The sequence below is a fragment of the Xyrauchen texanus genome, chromosome 7 (genome assembly GCF_025860055.1).
Source record: "Xyrauchen texanus isolate HMW12.3.18 chromosome 7, RBS_HiC_50CHRs, whole genome shotgun sequence".
NCBI lineage: Eukaryota > Metazoa > Chordata > Actinopteri > Cypriniformes > Catostomidae > Xyrauchen > Xyrauchen texanus.
The window spans coordinates 6,846,262-6,869,341 of NC_068282.1; the positions used below are offsets into that span (position 1 = coordinate 6,846,262).

The 23,080-nt window shown below is 36.6% G+C and overlaps 2 protein-coding genes across 4 annotated transcripts in view; both read left to right on the forward strand.

Annotated features, from left to right (window-relative positions):
• Positions 1 to 278: 278 nt before the first annotated feature.
• On the forward strand, positions 279 to 10,056 carry LOC127646734 (oxidative stress-induced growth inhibitor 1-like). 2 transcript variants are annotated; one of them, XM_052130587.1, is made up of 7 exons: positions 279 to 422; positions 1,492 to 1,605; positions 2,180 to 2,247; positions 3,020 to 3,156; positions 3,548 to 3,739; positions 4,842 to 4,933; positions 6,738 to 10,056. In XM_052130587.1, exons 3-7 carry the CDS (start codon positions 2,190 to 2,192, stop codon positions 7,771 to 7,773), a joined length of 1,515 nt encoding a protein of 504 aa, XP_051986547.1. In that variant the 5' UTR covers positions 279 to 422; positions 1,492 to 1,605; positions 2,180 to 2,189; the 3' UTR covers positions 7,774 to 10,056. The 2 variants fall into 2 exon arrangements, with proteins under 2 accessions (XP_051986547.1, XP_051986546.1); XM_052130586.1 differs by lacking the exon at positions 1,492 to 1,605.
• A 2,876-nt stretch (positions 10,057 to 12,932) lies between these two features.
• mtss1 (MTSS I-BAR domain containing 1) overlaps positions 12,933 to 23,080 on the forward strand; it is an 85,482-nt gene continuing 75,334 nt past the window's right edge. For both annotated transcript variants that reach the window (XM_052130583.1, XM_052130584.1), the window contains exon 1: positions 12,933 to 13,602. In XM_052130583.1, the coding sequence (XP_051986543.1) occupies positions 13,531 to 13,602 (72 nt within the window). In that variant the 5' untranslated portion in view covers positions 12,933 to 13,530. The remainder of the gene's footprint in view (positions 13,603 to 23,080) is intronic.

The following is a 23,080-nucleotide window of genomic DNA, read 5'->3' on the forward strand; positions in this document are numbered from 1 at the left end:
ATGGTAATGTTATGGCAGCTGAACTGCAAGTCACAGCGTTCGCTAATTGGCTGATGAGCAGGGACGGCCAAATTATAGCCAATCAGTTTCACTCTTGGAAACGATCGTTTCCAAGAGTGAAACTGCAAGCTACAAGATACACTTACGTCACCGCACAGCCGCACCAATCATAATTCTAAGCATCACATCGAAAGACAATGATTGGTTGGTATGGGCCGTACAGTGAAGAATTATACACGCCTTACAAGCACGACTCACTTCAAGAGTATCGTGGGCTGTAACGGTTCGGTGCGGCTAAACACAAGAAAGAGAGGAAGCTACAAGTGCATTTTAAATATCGATTTAAAACATCCTTGCTCTACATAAACATTAGATTTATTTAATACAGAATTCTGGACATTTACATCGGCATCACGTGATAGGTAAGGTGGATTTTCACATTGGTATTGATGATTTGCTTTCATCACGCTACTGTAATTTACATGTGGTAACTTGTCATTGTTGGATTGTTGGCAATTTTCAATGGACCAAATAGTGGTAGAATTACCGTTACAACTGTTTTTTAAAATTCTACGAGCCATTAGCTATTCACGCATTCTACAAATTGAACTTCAATGTCCTGATTGTACGTTTTTTACAAGTCAGACATGAACATTTCCTCTCATCCACCGCAGGCTCATAAACCCTACCGCATGAAACGTATAGCCTATTTAAAGGGGACTCTTACGCCCATTTCTGGACCCCATGCAAGTCTACATAGGCTTACATTTAATTGGTGCTAATTTTAACATGTAGAAGTGGTTGCCTTCACTTCACTTGCCACTAGTCATAGTGACTCAGCGCATTTGACTGGCGCGAAACGCTTTAAAACTTTCTGCAGAGTCACGATTAACGTCAGATGATATTATGAAACTACACTTGCAGCTGATGCAGATTATATAGGATTAGTTAACCCTTAAATGCATGAGAATTTCACCAAACATACTCGGGTCTTTAGACACTCGACACTTACACTGGCGGCCAAAAGTTTGCAATAATGTACAGATTTTGTTCTTATGGAAAGAAATTGGTACTTTTATTCACCAAAGTGGCATTCAACTGATCACGATGTATAGTCAGGACATTATTAACGTGAAAAATTACTATTACATTTTGAAATAAAAAAACAAAAATGTTCAGAACTTCTTAAACTAATTCAAAGAGTTCTTCTAAAAAAAATCCTCCACGTGCAGCAATGGCAGTTTTTCAGATCCTTTGCATTCTAGCTGTCAGTTTGTCCAGATACATTTCACCCCACACTTCCGGTAGCACTTGCCATATATGGCGCTGTCTTGTCGGGCACTTCTCACGCACCTTACAGTCTAGCTGATCCAACAAAATCTCAATGGGTTTAAGATCCGTAACACTCTTCCAATTATCTGTTTTCCAATGTCTGTGTTTCTTTGCCCACTCTAACCTTTTCTTTTTGTTTTTCTGTTTCTGTTTCAAAAGTGGCTTTTTCTTTGCAATTCTTCCCATAAGTCCTGCACCCCTGAATCTTCTACTGTTGTATATGAAACTGGTGTTGAGCGGGTAGAATTCAATGAAGCTGTCAGCTGAGGACATGTGAGGCATCTATTTCTCAAACTAGAGACTCTGATGTACTTATCCTCTTGTTTAGTTGTACATCTGGCCTTCCACATCTCTTTCTGTCCTCGTTAGAGCCAGTTGTCCTTTGTCTTTGAAGACTGTAGTGTACACCTTTGTATGAAATCTTGTATAGCATTCCTCAAAACAATGATTGACTGATGAGTTTCTAGAGAAAGCGGTTTCTTTTTTTACCATTTTTGACTTAACCTTAAGACATGCCAGTCTATTGCATACTCTGGCAACTCATAAACAAACACAAAGACAACGTTAAGCTTAATTTAACAAACCAAATAGCTTACAGCATTGTTTGATATAATGGCAAGTGAATTTTTAGTACCAAATTGGCAATTTAGCATGATTACTCTGATCTGTCTCACTCTCTCTTGGATTCCAGGGACAGTATTAGTCAACCCATTCAAAAGTTATGACCATAATGAAAGGGAGGGGATGAAGTGGTTTGGCCTCATGTTTTTTGGGTTGGGTTGTAACTTCTATGGTTGCAATGTTGGCTTTTGCAACTCATCATTTGTTCTCCTTTTTCCTGTTACAGGTGAGACACTATGGAGATTTTCAAAGAAAATACTTTTTCCGATGATGTCCTGCCTGTTGTCATTGTTGGTAAGAGTCATTTATTTATATTTGTTATTTACAGTGTTGGGTAAGTTACTCTAAAAAAAAACTAATTAATTACTAACTACTAATTACATGTTCTCCAGTGTAATTAGATTACTATACTAATTACTCTTACTGAAAGGTAATTGCATTACTTATTACTAATTACTTTCTAAAACCCTGATCAACCTCAACCAGATGATAAATACTATAATAGACATGAAACTGAATTCTTTCAAATAAATTATAAAAAAATCAAACAAATTATTAACTGACTGGCAATAGAATTGAAGGGGGCAGCATTAAATTAGAAAACATATATTTTAACATTAGAGGGTAAATTCGATTTTAAATTCACTGTTGTTATTTATAGAATTGATCTAGAGTCTGTACGGTATTTACGGCAATTACATCAGAAATAACTGTAATTTACTGAAACAATTAAGATTAATCCCTTTTTAATGTAAAAGTAATTTAATTACAGTAAGTAATTACTTAGAAATGCATTACACTCAACACTGGTTATCTATAACTGTGTGTGGTTTAGCGGTTTGCAAACATGCACAACTGTTTTTTAAAGAACTATTCTTTCACAGTTATTTTCATTTTCTGTTCAGTTGCACTTTTTGTCATGAATATACAATATTTTTTTTCTCACAAAAATTAGCCTTCTGAGAAACAATTTTTTTTTCAATGTGTTTAAAAGTTGTTATTGAAAAAGGGCATAGCGTAGACCATTTCCAATTTTCTTTTATTTGGATGACTTTGGTTCTTCCAGGTAATGGACCATCAGGCATTTGTCTGTCTTACTTGCTGTCGGGATACACACCTTACTGTTCCCCCGACGGCTTCCATCCCAACCCCATTTTGCGTAACAAACTTGCAGAGAACCACCATCTGTCTCTGTTTGATCAGGTAATGCACACACATACATAAGACTTCAACACACGATTACCACACCTACTTGCACAACAAATGGTGATTAATAGTACAGTTTTATGGTCAGCTTTTGACTGGATACCACAAAAGTCTCTATAGAAACTACAATGATTGTTCAAAGAATTATAATTGTCAGTGGTGGCTGCATGTATGAGTTGGCTTATGGGCTGTTCACACGTTTGTGCTATGTTTTTTTTTTTTTAACTGTTGGTCTGAGTACACATACATTGTGTCTTTTATACACCTGCATTGGATTCCATTATGCGCCGATTCGTCTTGCTGTTTTGAACATGTCCTGTTTGAATGGCTCCTTAGTCCATTCTTCTGTTCAAGTAAGTAAAAGCTTTGTATTAATTTGTGCTTTCAGGATCTAGAATATCTTTGTGAAGGTGTAGAGGGTCGTTCATCCAACCCTGTGGCTGTGCTTTTCGATGCCCTCCTTCTCCCTGATGGTGACTTTGGAGTGGACTGTGCCTCACCACTGATATGGCGTTACGAGCCTCAAAGGGCCACACCCCATCTTGTACTGGGGAAAGGGCCACCTGGTGGGTCCTGGCATGTAAGTAACCACACCTAAAATACTTTTGGCTTCTGATATGAGGCCCCAACATGCATATTCTGTTTCTGTAACTTCAATATAAAACATGACACTGTATTATTTGAATTGATGAATATTACAAAAACATTTCCAGATTACTTTAATTAATTTATATTATTCTGGATCATTAGGTTCAGTATTTTCCCCCATAATACAGTAAAAAACTAATGCAATGATTATTTTATTTAAATTAGCATAAATGAAGGCAGTTAAACAGATACCACCATGATTTATAAATACTTTACAATGTAAATAATATATCATAATTTTTATGATATATTAAAGTTACAATAAAGAGAATGAGATTTTATGTGCTTCATAACAGTCTTAAAAAAATAGGGTTAATTTTCAGAAAAACAGCCTTGTGGTAAAACACAGATAAACTATTTCTGCTTTCGAAATCGCATGCTGTCAGAGTACGTACTGCATTTGAAGATGGACGCACTTCTCGGCCGGTAAAACAGTATTTTCTTTAGGTATGCATGAGAGTAGTATGAATATATTCCGGACATACTTCATCTGGGGATGTGGGTATTGACCCATGACCCGAATATGTGGCAGACTAACAACAACCGTGAAAATAATCTACTCTGGTTTTGTGAAACAAGCCCAATATAAGCACAAGGAACAACTTTCTTTGTGTATTTAAATCATTTACATTTAAAAAGAGCCATCCAATGTACAGTTCACCGCAGAACTTCTTCTCCGCTCCCGATGCCTTGTGGGATAGTAGTGTCCAATCAGTCCGCACTTCAGAATCTTGCCAAAAAAAGTAGGTCATTGCTTACTGTTTTATGAATACTTATTATTCGTACATACTACTCCATTGGCATACTGTTTTTGGCATACTATATAGTAGGGAATTATGGAAATTTAGACCCAGCATAAAAAAAGGACTGATGGGAAGTGGTACTCATGGGATTTTATATTTGCATTTCAGAAAACCACTGTAACACTGTCTTCTATTGTGTGCTTTCAAAAGTTCGATCAGATGTTATCCTTGTGATTTGCCTACATCATGCTATTATGTGATTTTGTTATTTATTGTGTTTGAAACCTTCAGGCAATGGAGGGCTCAATGTTGACTCTCAGCTTGGCTAACTGGATGGAACTTCCTGGTTTAAAACTGAAAGACTGGATGCAAGATAAACGAAGGTATGAAAAGAAAATGTAAATAATTATCACTCAAGTATCTAGAGAGAGAGACTGTAGATTTGCAGCCAGTGAATGTCAATAAAAGCAGTACAGATAAGGGTTCAATTCCAGTGCAGCATTCCTAGGCTGATTCTTTTGACCTTAGTAAGTGATTTCTTTCCGTATCTGTTCTTGGCAAGGACAAGGTCTCTTCCAAGCAACAGTTGCAACTGTAAACACTGAACTTTAAAGGTGCACTCAGTAAATTTTGTGTAAATGTCATTTTGGATTTACACTGATACCTAGGGGCGTGGATGCAACATCGTTGAAACTCAATAGTTTTCAGTTGCCTCTGCCGTTCAGAAAATTCAGACATCATGATTAATTTAATCCACTAAGTGTCCAACAGGAGGGTGGTTAGTGAGATTAAGCGAGAAGTATTCAGCTGGCCATGTGATCCTAACATGACCACTTCCATAAGAGACCCTCCATGTAGAATAAAACCGCTTTTATACGGTTACTAACATAAATGGAGTTGTCATTATTTTTTTTTAATATACATTTAAAAATCACTAATCAGTTCTCTTAACTGAGTGCACCTTTTAAGGGAAAATAATGTTTAATTTGTTGGCATCTGACTAGATGTTTTCAATCTTATAAATCTAAACTTTTTTTATAGTATTTAATAAAAATGTAAATTCCTTAACTTGTGTTAGTTGGAGAACTAAGTCTATAAGGCAAGTGAAAGCATTTAGACTACTTAAAGCTGCTGTGTGTAATATTTTTATATTACAATACTTTCTCCTATTCCAACTTAATTTATGCAGACAACTTTAAGGGCATTTTCACACCTGACTTGTTTGGAGCATTTATTTAAGAACCTGGTGCGTTTTCTCTCTTAGTTCAGTTAGTTTAGGCAAATATGAACACCGCAATCGCACTGATTCGCATCAAAACAATTGGTCAGAGACCGCCTCATCTTTGTCTAACTTATTGCAAACTAACCCAGGAGCGGTTTGCTTGTGGTGAGAATGCAGTTCGACCCAGCAGACCAATGAGCCAAACAATATCCCTATATAAACCATGAACATACCTGATGGATCTTTGGAGAAGATCCTACACTGTAATTCATCATCAAAATGCTTATATAGCCATGTGCAACTTTATCTAATGTAAGTTTAAAATAGGAGCTGTTTTATAATTCCCACTTTTCAATGCAGAAATAAAATGCAATTAATGACAGATAAAAATAACCATGAGTCAGGTCTTCGTGCGTTGGATAAAGTGAATTTGCCATGCAACCTCTGACAGGAACTTGCATTCTGTACCATGCGGTGATGTTTTGCATAAGCATGACAAACAACTTTCGAAAATTTGTAACGACTGACAATTTTGTACCATGCAGTGACCTTTTGCATAAGCGCGACAAAAAAACACTCAACAATTTGTAGCGGTCGATAAGATTTTGAAATGTTGCCTTATGAAAGTAAATTGAACCAAGAAGAAAATGCAACATTTGTAATAATTTTAGCCCCAGTTTTTGAACAAATAATTCGAGCTACAGATCTGAAAATTTCCCTTAATCATTCTAAGGTTGATTTAGTTAATTTTATGTTTGAAAAGTCATTATTTTTGCAATTCTGTTTGGTGCTGCTTATGGTGCAGAAATTACACCGCAGCTTTACCTAAACACCCTAATTACTGGGTTTTATGAGTTAATGAGGCATAAAGAATATTCTATGCATATTTCTTCAAAATCCAGATTACCAGAATGACCTAAACAGATCATCTAATATTTGTATGTTTTTACATTTGTGTTTGTTAGAAATGTACGTAACGACCGAGCCACGCCAGCTGAGATCGCATCCTACTACCAGCACTATGTAAGCGAAATGGGACTGGAGAAAAGCTTTGCTTGCGGGACAACTGTAACCTCAGTCCAACGGGTTTCCCTGGAATCCACTCACTCCGTCTGGAAGATCCAAGGCCTCCAGCAGACAGCTAAAGTTGAAGGAAAGGAAGAGATGGAAGTTCCATTCTCTGTTTATGCAGAGAACGTGGTGCTTGCCACAGGAACACATGACATCCCAGCACGTCTTGGCGTGGAGGGTGAGAATCTACCCTTTGTGTGCCACAGCTTCTGGGAGCTGGAGGCCGCCATTTCCTCAGGGCGTTTGGACCGTGCTTCGGAGCCAGTTCTTGTAGTTGGTGCTGGGCTGACAGCGGCAGATGCCATTCTTGCGGCTCACCACTTGAACACGCCCGTATATCATGCCATTCGGCGACCGGTGAATGATCCAGCACTCATATTCAACCAGCTTCCCAAACTCCTCTACCCTGAGTACCACAAAGTGCACCAAATGATGAGCCAGCAGCAACATAAACTGGGTGAGGCGTTGGAAAATCTGTCCAACCAACCTCTAACCTCACCTGCCGATGGCACAAGCCCTTACAACAGTTACCCTGGTTACCTCAGTTTCCCTAAGCACCACGTAGTTGCCTTCAAATCTGATGGCAAGTGTGTGCTAGAGGGTGAAGGAGGGCTACAAACAGTATTGCAAGTGTCAATGGCACTCATTTTGATTGGTGCACATCCCAACCTATCGTTTCTCTCAGAACATGGTCGCCTGCTGGGGCTAAACCCAGAAGAGCCAATCAGCTGTAGACGGAATCCTTTAGATATTGATCCGTACACGTACGAGAGCATCAAGGAGCCAGGACTATATGCAATAGGACCACTGGTGGGTGAGAACTTTGTGCGATTCCTAAAAGGCGGTGCTTTAGCCATTGCATGTGACATAGCCCGCAAACAGAAGACGAAACGACAAAGTGCAACAGAGAGTTCACCACCAACTCATTAAACAATGAACTGACCAACTGCATCTTAAAAGCATAAAAAAAACATTGAAAGTGCATAAGATGGAAAGACTTTTAAGGAGTAAAGGAGTGGATGATGTTCTAAGTACTGTAGGTATCTGCTCAACTTCCTCCCATCAATATAGAAGTTCCAGTGATACTGCCCCGAGTTACGGAAATAAAGGAGAACGGCATAAGAACCAGATTGCCATTCTGACATGCAATTCAGTCTGCAAATGCACTAACACAGATTTTTATTGTCAATGACTAACTAATGTAGCAGCAACTCTAAACATTAATCTGCATCTATGGACAGAAGGTAGCTGCTTTTAAGACTTCAGGGAGTTTCTTGTACATGGCTGCTCATTCGAAACACTACACATGTTCTCTCAGCAATCATGCTCTGTCGTGCCAATTAACATTTGTTCTGGTCGTGTTTTCAGATTTCTTCATGTGAGGAAAACTCAAAGCTAAACTTTGCCTTGCAAATGCTGTTGTTGTATCGATGTATGTTCCAACATGCCTGTTTTCGTCTTTGTAGATGAATGTATTAAGCATAGTGGACCTATTTTTAACAAATCACTGAAATCCAAGCACAACATTGTTGTTGCGAAACTTCCATTAGAAGATAAACTGTGCGATTTGTGAGATTATGATGAACTTTTTATATATACATAGTTCTCTTTCAACAGTGTCCATTTGAGTTAATGAACTTCTTTTAAATTAATTAATTAATGTATTATCTTTATTTTAATAATTTTTTTTCTTCCGTACATTGCCTTCCCAAGTACACTGACCAACAAAGCCAAAACACAGTAACTATGACAACACTGAAACTGAGCAAAATGGCTTCAAAAGTTTTTTTCAGTCCATCCAAATGTGGATTATCAAATTTCTCAGAAACTGAGCATAGTTTGGTCAAAAACATCTGTGACTGGACAGATCATAGTCTGTCATAGTCATGTCAGTTTTGACTAAATGTGTACTTACTGCTTTTTGCCTTTGCATGTCAGTAAAATGTATCACTGTACTGAGTAAACTTGTTATACTAGCAAACTTGACTTGAAGCTAAGGAAACTTTGGGATGTCCTTGTTTCATACTGCTAGCCAAAACCTCAGTAAGGTCAGGCTGCACTTACAAAAATTACCATAAGAGGACCTTTGCAAACAGCGACTGTAAAGCCAGCGACTTTGCATCAGACACAATTATCCATGTGTAACAACTGCAATTATAACATTCAGGGATGCAATGTACTCACCTTTCAGCTAAAGTCACACTTTTCTAAGCTAAATTGCCAAATTGTTTTAGTACATTTTCCTTATTAAAATCACTTGAAAGAGTTACTTATAGCTTAAACAATTTAAAAGCAACAGAAATGCTTTAAATATAACAAACAAATCAACAAAAATATATTTATCTAGAATACTTGCTATGACTTTCTTACTCTCATGAGTTTGCATCCCTGAACGTTATTTGAATGAATGAATGAATGAATGATGACGGCCTACATGACGTGCTTATTAAAGCTATGTATGTATTAACTGATGGGTCATATTTGACCCTGCCTATGAGACTGCCTTAAGGACCTTAGGACCTTTTGATGCAATAAGTATGTTCATAAGTAATCCATTTAACTGTAATTTTTTTTTTAATGTTGCATGATATAATATCTTGTTCCTTTAAGAGAGTGGTTTTAGACTATTTAGACATGGAGATATTCTCTTTTTTTTAATCTAAAAACTATTTCTACTGTATTATTTGTCTATAATTTATGATTCCTGGCAGCTCAGATTAGACATGTATATAAAACGTTTCTGAAGAACAGAAAACCCCCATTGCAAAACATGTTTAATTTATCTGCATCGACTGTTGTCGAACACTATTTATAAATTAAAAAAAAGGAGTCTGAAAAAGGAATACAGTGTCATTTGTCTGTCCATGGCTATGTTTGAAATAGCATACTACCATAATACTCTTGCCATGTCTGCAGTATTTATTTTGCACACTGTGTTCAGTATGGCAATTCTCTGTCTGTCTATCTATCCTGGTTCAGTGTTCTCATCAAATCAAAAATACTAACTAAATGTCTGTCTGTCTGTCTGTCTGTCTATCTATCTATTCTGGTTAAGTGTTCTCATCAGATCAAAAATACTAATTAAATGTCTGTCTGCTTATGTATACAGTGGGTACGGAAAGTATTCAGACCCCCTTACATTTTTCACTCTTTGTTATATTGCAGCCATTTGCTAAAATCATTTAAGTTCATTTTTTTCCCTCATTATTGTACACACAGCACCCCACATTGACAAAAAAACACAGAATTGTTGACATTTTTGCACATTTATTAAAAAGAAAAACTGAAATATCACATGGTCCTAAGTATTCAGACCCTTTGTTCAGTATTTAGTAGAAGCACCCTTTTGATCTAATACAGCCATAGCTCAGTTTGGCCGGACGGCCAGCTCTAGGAAGGGTTCTGGTTGTCCCAAACATCTTCCATTTAAGGATTATGGAGGCCACTGTGCTCTTATGAACCTTAAGGGCACCAGAATTGTTTTTGTAACCTTGGCCAGATCTGTGCTTTGCCACAAAGGCACTTCCTTTGGCCTCATGATTCTCATTTGCTCTTGACATGCACTGTGAGCTGTAAGGTCTTATATAGACAGGTGTGTGGCTTTCCTAATCAAGTCCAATCAGTATAATCAAACACAGCTGGACTCAATTGAAGGTGTAGAACCATCTCAAGGATGATCAGAAGAAATGGACAGCACCTGAGTTAAATACAGGTGAAACTCGAAAAATTAGAATATCTTGCAAAAGTTCATTAATTTCAGTAATTCAACTTAAAAGGTGAAACTAATATATTATATAGACTCATTACAAGCAAAGTAAGATATTTCAAGCCTTTATTTGATATAATTTTGATGATTATGGCTTACAGCTTATGAAAACCCTTTTTCAAAAGAAAAAACTTTTGCACGATATTCAAATTTTTCGAGTTTCACCTGTATATGACTGTCACAGCAAAGGGTCTGAATACTTAGGACCATGTGATATTTCAGTTTTTCTTTTTTAATAAATGTGCAAAAATGTCAACAATTCTGTGTTTTTCTGTCAATGTGGGGTGCTGTGTGTACAATAATGAGGAAAAAAAATGAACTTAAATGATTTTAGCAAATGGCTGCAATATAACAAAGAGTGAAAAATGTAAGGGGGTCTGAATACTTTCCGTACCCACTGTATATATCATGGTTAAGTGTTCTCATCTCATCAAAAATACTAATTAACTAAATGTCTGTCTGTCTATCTGTCTATCTGTCTGTCTGTCAGTCTATCATGGTTAAGTGTTCTCATCTGACCAAAAATACTAACTAACTAAATGTCTGTCTGTCTATTCTGTCTAATCTATTCTGGTTCAGTGTTCTTATCTGATCAAAAAATTGTAGCTAACTAGCGTAACTAAATGTCTGTCAGTCTATCTATCATGGTTAAGTGTTCTCATCTGATAAAAAATACAAACTATCTAAATAACTAACTAAACGTCTGTCTATGTATAGATATCATGGTTCAGTGTTCAAATCAGATCAAATATACTAACTAACGTAACTAAATGTCTGTCTGTCAATCTATTATGGTTCTGTGTTCTCATCTGATCAAAAATACTAACTAGCTAAATGTCTGTCTATCTGCCTATATCATGGTTCAGTGTTTTCATCTGATCAAAAAATACTTACAAGCCAACTAGCTAAATATCTGTCTGTCTATCTATCATGGTTCACTGTTTTAATCTGATCCAAAATACTTCATAACTAACTAGCTGTCTGTCTGTCTGTCTGTCTGTCTGTCTGTCTGTCTGTCTATCTATCTATCTATCTATCTATCTATCTATCTATCTATCTATCTATCTATCTATCATGGTTCGACTAACTAACTAACTAACTAACTAACTAACTAACTAACTAACTAACTAACTACTTTCACTGCATGCTAAATGCATAGTTTATATTGTAAGTGCATAGTGCAGGGGTGTCAAACTGCCATGCAGAGATTAGTTACAGCCCTACTCCAAAATGCCTCCTTGTAATCTTCAAGCACTCCTGAAGACCTTGATTCCAGGAACCGAGTTTGACACCCCTGGCATAGTGTATAGTGTGTCATTTGAAACACAGCTCATATCTTCAACGCAAACTCTTATGCAGTTCTCTTGTTTTACCATTAGATGGTAGCAATCTCTTGATTCAGCTGAAGTATGGCTGTGCTAGTAGTGCAGTAGTGATAAAATGTCCTACATTAGTTGTAATGCAAATTTAAAATACTGGTCCATCAGTATATGCTAATTATCATTTACATAGTATAGCGATTCTGATGTGTAATTTCTAAAATATGCAAAATATATGTACATGTGAATTAATCGATTTATCACTTATCCTTAAAACAACTAAAACCATAACAACACTATATTGATGGATGATAGTGTTTTATGGGCCATTTTAAGAGTATATAAAGTGTGTGATATGTATGGACAGATAATGTGTGAGATGCCCACTGTAGACTGTCGAACAAGGTGACCTCCCTTCTCTCTGAATAGACAGGTGGCCACTAGAGGACGTGATGCTGAATTTATCGTGTCTGTGTTGCTATGAGACCGCTGAGAGGTGAACTAATTTTGTAATGTCAGGTAATAGCACAGGGTTGGGCAAGATAACAATGAAGCTGACTCATAGGTTTTATTCTTTTAAATACTATTTAATTATTGGTGTATAGACTCATTTAATAGAATAGGGGGGCTAATTCTGTGTACTCTCTCTTTAAAAAAAATATAATAAAGTACAATTTAATTTATTTACAGTAAAATGTTTAGAAAGCTACAGGGAATGCAGTCATATGTAAAAGACTACACAGCAATAATTTAACGACTTTTATCTGGCCCCTTAATTGGATAATACCTAAAATAAACAAACTTTTACCACAGTACAAGAGAAAATTGGGCAAGATAAAACGCGCATTTATAGGAACGTTGACGGAAACACACGAAGATCACCGAAATCTTCAAGCCCCGCCCCCCCAGTTGAGTTCGTGTGCCAGCCTTTCCACACGAGCGAGTTGGAAGGCGCGATAGGGAGAGAGTGAATAATGTTTACCACTCACGCTGTGGAATCTATGAGGAGTCGGAAGTTTAGTCAGGCATTGCCGTATTAATTCGACACGGAAAAGCTCCATTCACACCGCAAGCGCTCGAAATCATCACATCGGCTGGATGGACTTAATGAAACCATGAGGAATAAAAAACACGAAGATTGTTGCGAAAGTAACTAACGTGACTATCGTTCCGAGCTTTTGAAGACGCCGAGCCAGGTATTTCGGCGCAGACTTTCAACCGTCGATTTGTTTTGCAGGTGTACCTGTGCATACGTGGCACTTATTTTTCTTTATCTGGAGACCAACTTAAAATTAGCGTTTTTTTTAGGTATTTTATCCACGTTTTTTTTATTGTGTCAATGTGGACCATTTTCCGAAGTTTAGTAAATTGCGTGGCTGGGACTAGTTTACTTGCGCCGGGCAGCCAATCAGCGCGCGCTAACCGCTCGAAATCGTAGTAACACTCACTATTTCTGCTTTAATTAATCCTCTTTTGATTTATTCGCACGATAACCTACAAAACCGATTCGTACCGCACCATTTAGATATTGACAGCAGGTTTCCAGACGAGGTTTCATAAGGAGAAGTGTCAAGGCTGTGTGTGTTTTTTTTGGTTGGTAAAATGGATGCGGGAATGGAGAAGGAGTGCAGCGCTTTGGGAGGGCTCTTCCAAATCATCATGAACGATATGAAGGTGAGCCCCTGTTTAATTAAAATAAGACATTATATGCTTTTATTTCCCCCAAACATCATGTGTGGCTTCGGTGCCTGTCTGTTAAAATGTTCAGGATAAGTTATTCTCCAGCTGTTGTGGAGGGTTGGCAACAGTTCTGTGGTTGGCCGGCGTCTGATAGATGTGTATCCAGCCGCCCTGTGATGTGTGTCCTCTTCAAATCACTATTAACATCAGTGTAGGCTCTGATGATCTTAGATACGTGTGCATGTACAAGTTTAAAAGCCATAATGTATGTAAAGTATTGGGAAATAATACATTATTCAAGCTTACAATGATTGATTTTTGGACATGTTATAATTGTACTATTTGAAGTACCTTGGCGTATCATGTAAACATGGCATATACAGTTGAAGTCAGAAGTTTACATATACTTAGGTTGAAATCATTAAAACAAGTAGTTTTAACCACTCCTAAGATTTAATATTAGCAAACTATAGTTTTGGCAAGTCGTTTAAGACATCAAATTGAGTAATTTTTCCAATAATTGTTTACAGATAGATTGTTTCACTTTTAACTGACTATATCACAATTACAGTGGGTAGAAGCTTACATACACGAAGTTAATTGTACCTTGGAAAATTCCAGAAAATAATGTCAAGCCTTTAGACAGTTAGCCAATTAGCTGCTGATTGGAGGTGTAGTGGATGTATTTTAAGGCCTACATTTAAACTCAGTTCCTCTTTGCTTGGCATTATGGGAAAATCTAAATAAATGGGCCAAGACCTCAGAAAAACAAATGTGGACCTCCTCAAGTCTGGTTCATCCTTGGGAGTCATTTCCAAACGCATAAAGTTATCAAATTCATCTGTGTCAATAATAGTACGCAAGTTTAAACACCATGGAACCACACAGCCATCATACCACTAAGGAAGGAGACTTATTCTGTCTCCTATAGATGAACGTAGTTTGGTGCGAAAAGTGCAAATCAATCCCATAACAACAACAAAGAACCTTGTGAAGATGCTGGAGGAAACAGGTAGACAGGTATCTATATCCACAGTAAATTTAGTCCTATATCGAAATATTCAGAAAGGCTGCTCAGCAAGGAAGAAGCCACTGCTCCAAAACCGCCATAAAAAAGCCAGACAACAGTTTACAAGTGCACATGAGGACAAAGATCTTATTGCCAATGTAAAATAAAATGGTACAAGAATATGGTAATCGTTCAGCACAATTATACATATCAAAGCACCACAATAATTTCTTGACAACACAGTCAATATGAAATGTGGCATTTTAATTGCATGTATCAGGAGATTAGTTAACAGTCTCAGTGGTACATGCTGTGCAACATTATACCCTTATCTCTAACCAGCATTAGCAGCAGTGACACTGATAGAAATGTATGACTCTGTCTGAATGGGAAGTCACCATCTTTTAGGCACCCTTTATGAAGACCACAGGAACAAGAGCTGGACAATGCCTTTTAGTGCAATTTTGAGGGTATTTTAGAATTATATATATAATATATATATTTTCATCATATATCTCTGAAAATGATATACTAATCATGTGATTTGGAGAAAATGTACTATAATGCACTCGCGTGTGTGTGTGTGCGTGCGTGCGTGCATGTGCGCACAGGTGAGCAGGAAGTTATTGAGCACATGTTATGTCCTGTTGTAAGCATTGCACAGTGTATGAGTTAGGCTTTGGTTCTTGAATTAAAATACCTAGACTATAACTCACATAAAAGCTCAGTTAACATTTATGCACTCAAGTATACACTTTTTTTCAGAGAGGTATAATGCCGTAGAACAAAAAAAAACACATCAATCCTGTTTTTCACATGATCAACATTAAAAAAAAACATATTAGTTTACTGTCATGACCATAACCAAAAATGAGATCTGATTCCTTATAAGTCAAGGTACAAGTTGAAAAAAGAAATGTACAAAGTTTTTCTTAATGTCTTTATATTGAAATAATGTGTAGTTAGAGGTGTATGTTTCTGTTCATATAAAAGTGTATTCTCAATTCCACTCAGTGAGCTATCAGTATTCCAAACTGGTAAAAATGTAAATAAACCATCCTGGTATCGGATCGGAATCGCAGATACAGTGAGTTTAGTGAGAGAAAAAGTGGAATCACTGCATCCCTAATAAAAATAACCACATTTCTATTTTGTGAGGATAAAAATATGAATGAATATTGTCAGTCACTTGATATAACTGTAGAATCATCCTTAACCGGCCACAGAGGAATAAAAAAAATTAAATCTATCGGCCTGACTTTTGTTCCTTATAGCATCTTTTGGCACCGATATATCAGTTTACCTCTATGCTGTATATTAAGAACTTGATTTTTTATATAAGTTTACATGGGGAAAGCAGCTTATTGCAATAAAGCAGCATTCTGGTTTACATGCACCATATAAGCGGCATACTCTTTACTCCCATTTACATGCGGCTCGGTCAGTAAGCTGCTTTCACCACAGCAGCGTAATTCCCCTGCGACGCTTGTACAAATAACAAACATGCCATCCGAGGAAGACTTCACTATTTTATTCTCTGTTGCTTCGCTATTGTGATAGCAATTTTTGGGCTAAATATGAAAAGTAGCTGAGAAGGGTAGCAAAAGAATGGTCAGTGCAAGTGGAATATTTAAAGGGGAACTGAAAATGCAAACCTAACATTGTTGGTTTGTAATGGAATATGCAGATAATGATGACTGGAATTTTCATTATAATTTCTTTTTTAGTAACTATATATCATAATGTTGATCTAATAGCTTATTTTAACTAACCTATATCCAATCAGAATAAAGTAAACAAGTATTAAGGGAAGTTCACATTCCCTCTTATGTAAAAGTCTGGGATTCCCCCAGTGTACAAGCATATATGAAAACATGAGGGACAGTCAATATTTTACATTGGTGTATAGAAATGGTTATCATTTAAAGTGTTTTTTTTTTCTTCTCCTTTTCCCACTGTACTAAAGAGAAATGTAATTCCACTGTGTTGACTAGTTGTTAGGCTTCATCCTATGATGCTTGTTTATCCGGTATGTATGTACATTCTTATAAAACCTATAAGAGCGGCCCTTTTGCGTTTATATGGCCACATACATCACGTTCTCCGGGAGAAAACCCAGGTGGGGTATACCGCTTTCTCTTAATCCCTTGAGCAGCATAATGAAATCACGTTCTCGTTTACATGACATTTCAGCATGCAGATTTCTTAAACTTTCTTTAGTGCATGTTAACGTAGTTACTTATTGGTTTGCATCTTTATATTTCATAACGGTTGTTTATCAGTCCTAACATTTCTCTCCTTGAATAATTAGGTTTTAATTGAAAATTTGAGGCTTCTGTCTTTGAATGGAAGAAACTAATGAATGGACCAGCAGTTTTTTTTTTGGCAAGGTCATAGTAGCCATCCATTTGTATGCATGCTGTTAATTTGGAAATAGACCACTTGATTCACAGGAAGGGGGAAGCATGCAGGATATCCCTATGAGTGTGTGTGTGCATGAAATTGCATGCATGTAAAGTAGGGCTGAAACGATTAGTCGACGCTATCGACAAGATATACAACATTTTTGTAGTCAAATAGTTGTTTTCTCATTTAACTTAACATGAGTTCACATTAAACTCTAATAATGACGCGTGAGAGCAACACTGCAGTTTGCGCCTGACTGAGGAGAGGAAGAATTACACAGCTCACAGTCCAGATGCACTCTAAACATTCCAAACAGCTTCAGGTGATGTAGATTGCAAAGTATTAGGGAATTATAATGCAAATATACAAATGTAAATGCAGAAGCACGCTCATTGTGGAATAACTGGAGCTGGAGCAAATCTTGCGTTTTGAGCGTCTTTAAAGGAAACACCCTGGCGTAACATCTTAAATACAGTTATATTTAATGCGTTATAGCTTTATTAAAGTTAAAATAAAATGTCAATAACTACAAAATCCAAAACTAGCATTTTTCTGTGCGGTCAACACGTAGGGCTGGGTGTCGAGTTTGATACATTTTTGGCACCGACTGAATTGCCTCTAAACAATCGAGTATCGAAAAATGTCTTGTTGTTCGGTACCAAATTTCGATACCTAAGGGGTTAATCTCGTCAACGTCAGTGATAAGCATGTAGCATGCTAGATGTGCCCAAATCTAAAAGTGCCGGTGATTGGCAGTGTTTAAGCATCAAGGAAAAACACAAGTTTATGCCGGTAATGCCCAGAGACATGGCTCACATGTGAGGCTGTAGTGTGTATGTGTTCCAACCCCATAGATGTAAAAGATGTGGAAAAGATAAAAAGTGTGGCTGCGTTTCACAAGGCTCAATGCCAACAGCTCGCAACGCAGTATTTGCGACAAGATAATTGCTGCCAAGACCGGCAACATGACAAATATAATGAAGCACTTGACAGTGCACGGAATAAACTTAAGAGCAGAAAGTTGCTCCGTCTCCGACTGCAAGAAGACAGAGCCGGTGCAGTCATCCTCTCAGCTTCCTTCAAAACTACTGATGAATGCAGCCGCGCAATGACTGGGACCCCGACAGTTAAGGTTAACGTTTAGCAAACAAACCAACAAACAAAATCGGCTAAAATGTAGTGGTACATGCTTGTGTTCTTGTTAAATTTACATTTCTGTGCACGGTGACATAGTCCTATAAACTGGGACCTACGTTACGTTAGATATTGTTTGGATGTATGGTTATAGATAGCTAAGTTTGACAGTAACCGATCAAGTTTAACTCCCATTAAACTAGTTATCTTGTTAAACCAGACTTATCCTTAGGGTTGGCTGAATTAACAGTTTAGCTTTTTTGTTTTTTTTTTCCTCTTCACATTAATGTTATAGCCTATGCCCCTGCCAATATGCAGCTCTATTAAGTAGAGAACATTTGTTTTATGTGAGTTAAAGATGGATTGAAGTGAACAAGAAGTTGAGAGAGGGTAATCATTACCCCATTATACACTGCAACAAAATACGGTTTGGATTTGTTTTTGTTTTTGCTTGTTTTCCAATATAAATATCTAAAACTAATTTAAAACAAAGTACAATTTCTTTAGAAGAAGATAAAATTGTTATCTGAGAATGTTGAATATAATATTAAAAATACAAATATTTAAAAAAATCTAAAAATCCTTTAAAAAAAGAATGTAAGTATATTTGGACTACTGCACTCACAGAAATATAGCCAATTGAAAAATTACACTTGTATACAGAATACACTTATATTTAAGATACATTCTCTTGAAGCAAGTCTAAATATCTTATGTTGCTTCTCAAGTAAATGCATCTTGTTTTAAGAATTTATAGACCATTTTAAATGGAAAACAAGACAAAAACACTTAATAACAATAGGATTTTTTGCAGTGAATTTCTTTACTGAATTAAACTTAATAAAAAGTATTGTTTTCCCTTTAATTCATTGAATGACATTTAGAGGCATTTTTAAAATATGATTTTGTCATCTTTATTGTTAGTAAGCATTTTTAAGTCAGGGCACAAGCTGAATAATGGGTTAAGAGCTAATGATTAATCATTGCAATGATCACTGGCATTTCTCTGTGTGGTCAGCGCTGTCTATGAGTTGCGGGAAGTGACCGGGGAAGAGATTGAATCTTCTCCCGGCTGATGCACGCTCTGGTGCGGGGACACTCGTCACTCGCGCACGTTTCCTGCAGCTAGATTATAACGTGATGGCATGCAACATAGTGAAGCATAATATATGTGTCACGTTCACTGTGTGTATCTTATCATGATGAAAATCAGCAATACGCAGCTCTTTTAAGAGAAGAACATTTGTTTTATGCGAGTTAAGGTTGGATCGAAGTGAACAAAGGTGAGAGAGTGCCCATTATACACAGAAGCAAAATATATTTTTGATTAGTCGGTCAAAATAATATCTAAAACTCCTTTTAAACAATGTACATTTACTTTAGGAACTATACAGCAGAAGAAAACAATTGTTATCTGAGAATGTTGAATACAATGTTTAATCAGGACTTGACATTAACGGTTTTATTTAAAATGCATCTGATCACTCAGCACAATAATCTAGAAAAAATGTGAATCAACAACTGATGCAGAAAACTTTGCGAAACACAAAATGTATGTCACTGCCAATACTTTTGGCCACGGCTGTATAGCCCTTATTGTACATGGTAGATCTTGTTGCAATAACTGGGTGAAAAATGTGATCTCGTTCCATAGAAGTGTGAGCACCCCTGCTGTAAATGATGGCGATGGAGGCTTTTCTTTATTTGACTACCATACTTGATATAAAATAATTATCTTAAATGACAATAGCCTCCTTCCCTACCCAGTGCAGCTCACATTTCAAGTTCAAGGAAATCCACTGTTAAAAAGACATGTTTTTTTTATGTAAATGAGTTAATCGTGATCTCAATATTGACCAAATAATCATGATTATGATTTTTGCCATATTCGAGCAGCTTTAGTATAGGGTGGATTAGACGTTTTAAACTTTCCAATTCTTTCTATATTAGCAATGTTGTACATTTATTTTGGATATAACTAACATATGCACCCTGACATAATACATTATGTGCAACGATGCACCTAATTTCCACAAGTTCAACAATAATGCACTTAAAGTACCTCACTTGCTGCAGCTTACTTCTTAGAAATGTCAAACAGCAGAGAGACGGCTCTTTGTGTAAGGGTAAGCGTAGGCTGTGAATTTCAGAAGTGCAAAGATAAATTGCACTCTGAGGCTATTGTAAGTGAAGCATGGCTGATGGGGTGTGTAAAGTCTGCCATTTAGTTGAAGAATCTGATGCTCCTATGTTCTACCACCTTGAGAAATTAGTAAAATTAAATACAACCCTGTGTCCTAAACCATGCACAGTCACAGTATGTACTGTATTTGGTGAAGGACACACTATATTTGCCAGTTAAACAGTATGTTCTTATGTGAGTAGTATGAATATATTTGGAACATACTTCATCCAGGGATATGGGTATTGACCCATGACCCGAATATATGATTTAAGAACAACAACTGCGAAAATCTACTCTGGTTTTGTTAAACAAGCACCATTTAAGCACGAGGAACACATTTCTTGGTATATATAGCACTTACAGTTGAAAAGAGCTACCCTTACCTTCCCCAAAAGTATAAACATTGAGCCTCCCAGGCACTATCAAAACATTGATTTTTATATTTTGAGCGGCCTGCCCAGCTCCACCCTTCCCTTTCTGGCTTAACCTATAGCGTGAGTTTGGAATGAGGCTACTTGAACTAGCTGTTCAGCCGGGGTGAAATGAGGCTACTTGAACTAGCTGTTCAGCCGGGGTGAAATGAGGCTACTTGAACTAGCTGTTCAGCCGGGGTGAAATGAGGCTACTTGAACTAGCTGTTCAGCCGGGGTGAAATGAGGCTACTTGAACTAGCTGTTCAGCCGGGGTGAAATGAGAAAAATAAATTTTGCTACGCATAAAAATGTTAAAGCCAAAATTCGAAGACTTGCTAAAAGACACAGAGAAGAGTTAAACATTGTCATCACATTTACAATGACACACACCACCACTGATAAGATCACTGGCAAACGGGAGCAGCGGTAATGACATCGCCGCTCAAGTCGCTAATACACTGCTGCCTCCCCCTGTCAACAACAGCCTAGGGCAACAAAATGGTTAGAAATGGCGCTTTTGTTGCGTTTAATCCGGTGATTGTCGTAAAATTTTTGCCATGCTTTCTGGCCTGTGTATTTGTGATAGCGGTCTTTGGGGCTGCAACTAACAATTATTTTAATAATCGATTAATGATTAATTGAACGATTATTGACTATGCGGTGATTATTGCACCAATTAATCATTAGCTCTTAACCAATTATTCAGCTTGTGCCCTGACTTAAAAGGTTGTATTAAACATGCTTGCTAACAATAAAGAGGACAAATCATCTTTTAAAAATACCTCTAAATGACATTCACTGAATTAAAGGGAAAATAAATACTTTTAAGTTTAATTCAGTAATGAAATTCACTGCAAAAATCCTATTGTTATCAAGTGTTGTGGTCTTGTTTTCCAATAGGGATGCACTGATATGGTAACTGCTTTGATACTGGCGTTTTTAAACTGATCGGGTATCGGTCCGACGAGCCCAATCCAAATTCGTGTTAGTCATTTTCTTTTCTGTCAAGCTCCAAAAATGACATAAAAGAACCATAAAAACACCAATAAAGCAGTTCATATGACTCATGCATTTTAATCAAAGCCACTTGAAGACGTGCAATTAGCTCTGTGAATCACAAACGGTTGTGTTTAATAAGTAAATATATAGTATGCGCAGCGCCAGTGCATTAGTGAAAGGTGCTGCTATGTTGACACAAACTTGCACAGGCTGGTGATGCACTTGCGGCTATTTTTGCCTTCACACGGTGCGCAATATACAGCATCTCAGATATAGATGCTCAATTGATCGGTTCACTTAATATGCATTCAGAACGGCACCGGAGGTGCATTTTACCACAATTTGAAAAAGAAGCGAACTAAACTGCTGTGAACTTGCTTACAAACAGACACACACAGGACTTCCTAGAGAGTTTAGAATGTCAAAATAAAAGCACGAGGGTTTAAAAAGTGCATGATTTAAATGTATTACTGTTGTATTCAAATTCTAAAAGGCAATAATAATAATAATAATCATTTTTATTATCATTATTATGTTTACAATATATAACAATATTTAAGTTGAATGGGTTCCAAAAAATAACTGTGTGAATGAAAAGTGTACTGATGTCTTACAACTAAATTGAACAAAAAAGAGATCAGAATCCTTTAATGTCCAGATGCAAGTTGAAACATTTTTGGAAAAATCAAAAAAAAAAAAAAAAGAACACTGGTTTCTTTTCTACTGAAAACTTGACTGGAATTACTGTTAATTTTGCTGCTACATTATCCAGCATACTAGTTACTAATAAAGTGTTACATTTCTATTGAAATAATATGTAATTAGAGGTTTGTGTTGCTTTACATATTAAAGAGTACTCCCAATTAGTAAATGTAATAATGTAAATATAATATAAACTGATTATGCAAAAAAACAACAACTCTGGTATCTGCTTGGGATTTTAGATATCGGAATCAGATCGTAAAAGGAAAAAGTGGTATCGGATGCATCCCTAATTTAAAAGATTTAAAATCCTTAAAACAAGATACATTTACTTGAGAAGCAACATGAACGATATTTAGACTTGCTTGAAGAGTATGTATCTTAAATATACAGTAAGTGTATTTTGTATATAAGTGTATTTTTTCACTTGGCTATAATGAGTGCAGTAAAGACAAAATATACTTCTATTCAAGATCTATTCTCTAAAAGCAAGTATAAATATCTTATATGCTGCTTCTCAGGTGAATGCATCTTTTATAAAGGATTTAACATTTAAAAAATATATATTTTTTCAAATTATATTCAACATTCTCAGATAAAAAACATTATTCTGCAGTATAGCTG

What these genes read in the sequence shown, in the direction of transcription:
- LOC127646734 (XM_052130587.1), top strand. Translation starts at nt 2,190, where the DNA reads ATGGAGATTTTCAAAGAAAATACTTTTTCCGATGATGTCCTGCCTGTT. An exon ending in ATCTGTCTCTGTTTGATCAG is followed by an intron (nt 3,157 to 3,547) that starts GTAATGCACACA and finishes TTGTGCTTTCAG; the next exon opens with GATCTAGAATATCTTTGTGA. An exon ending in TGGATGCAAGATAAACGAAG is followed by an intron (nt 4,934 to 6,737) that starts GTATGAAAAGAA and finishes TGTGTTTGTTAG; the next exon opens with AAATGTACGTAACGACCGAG.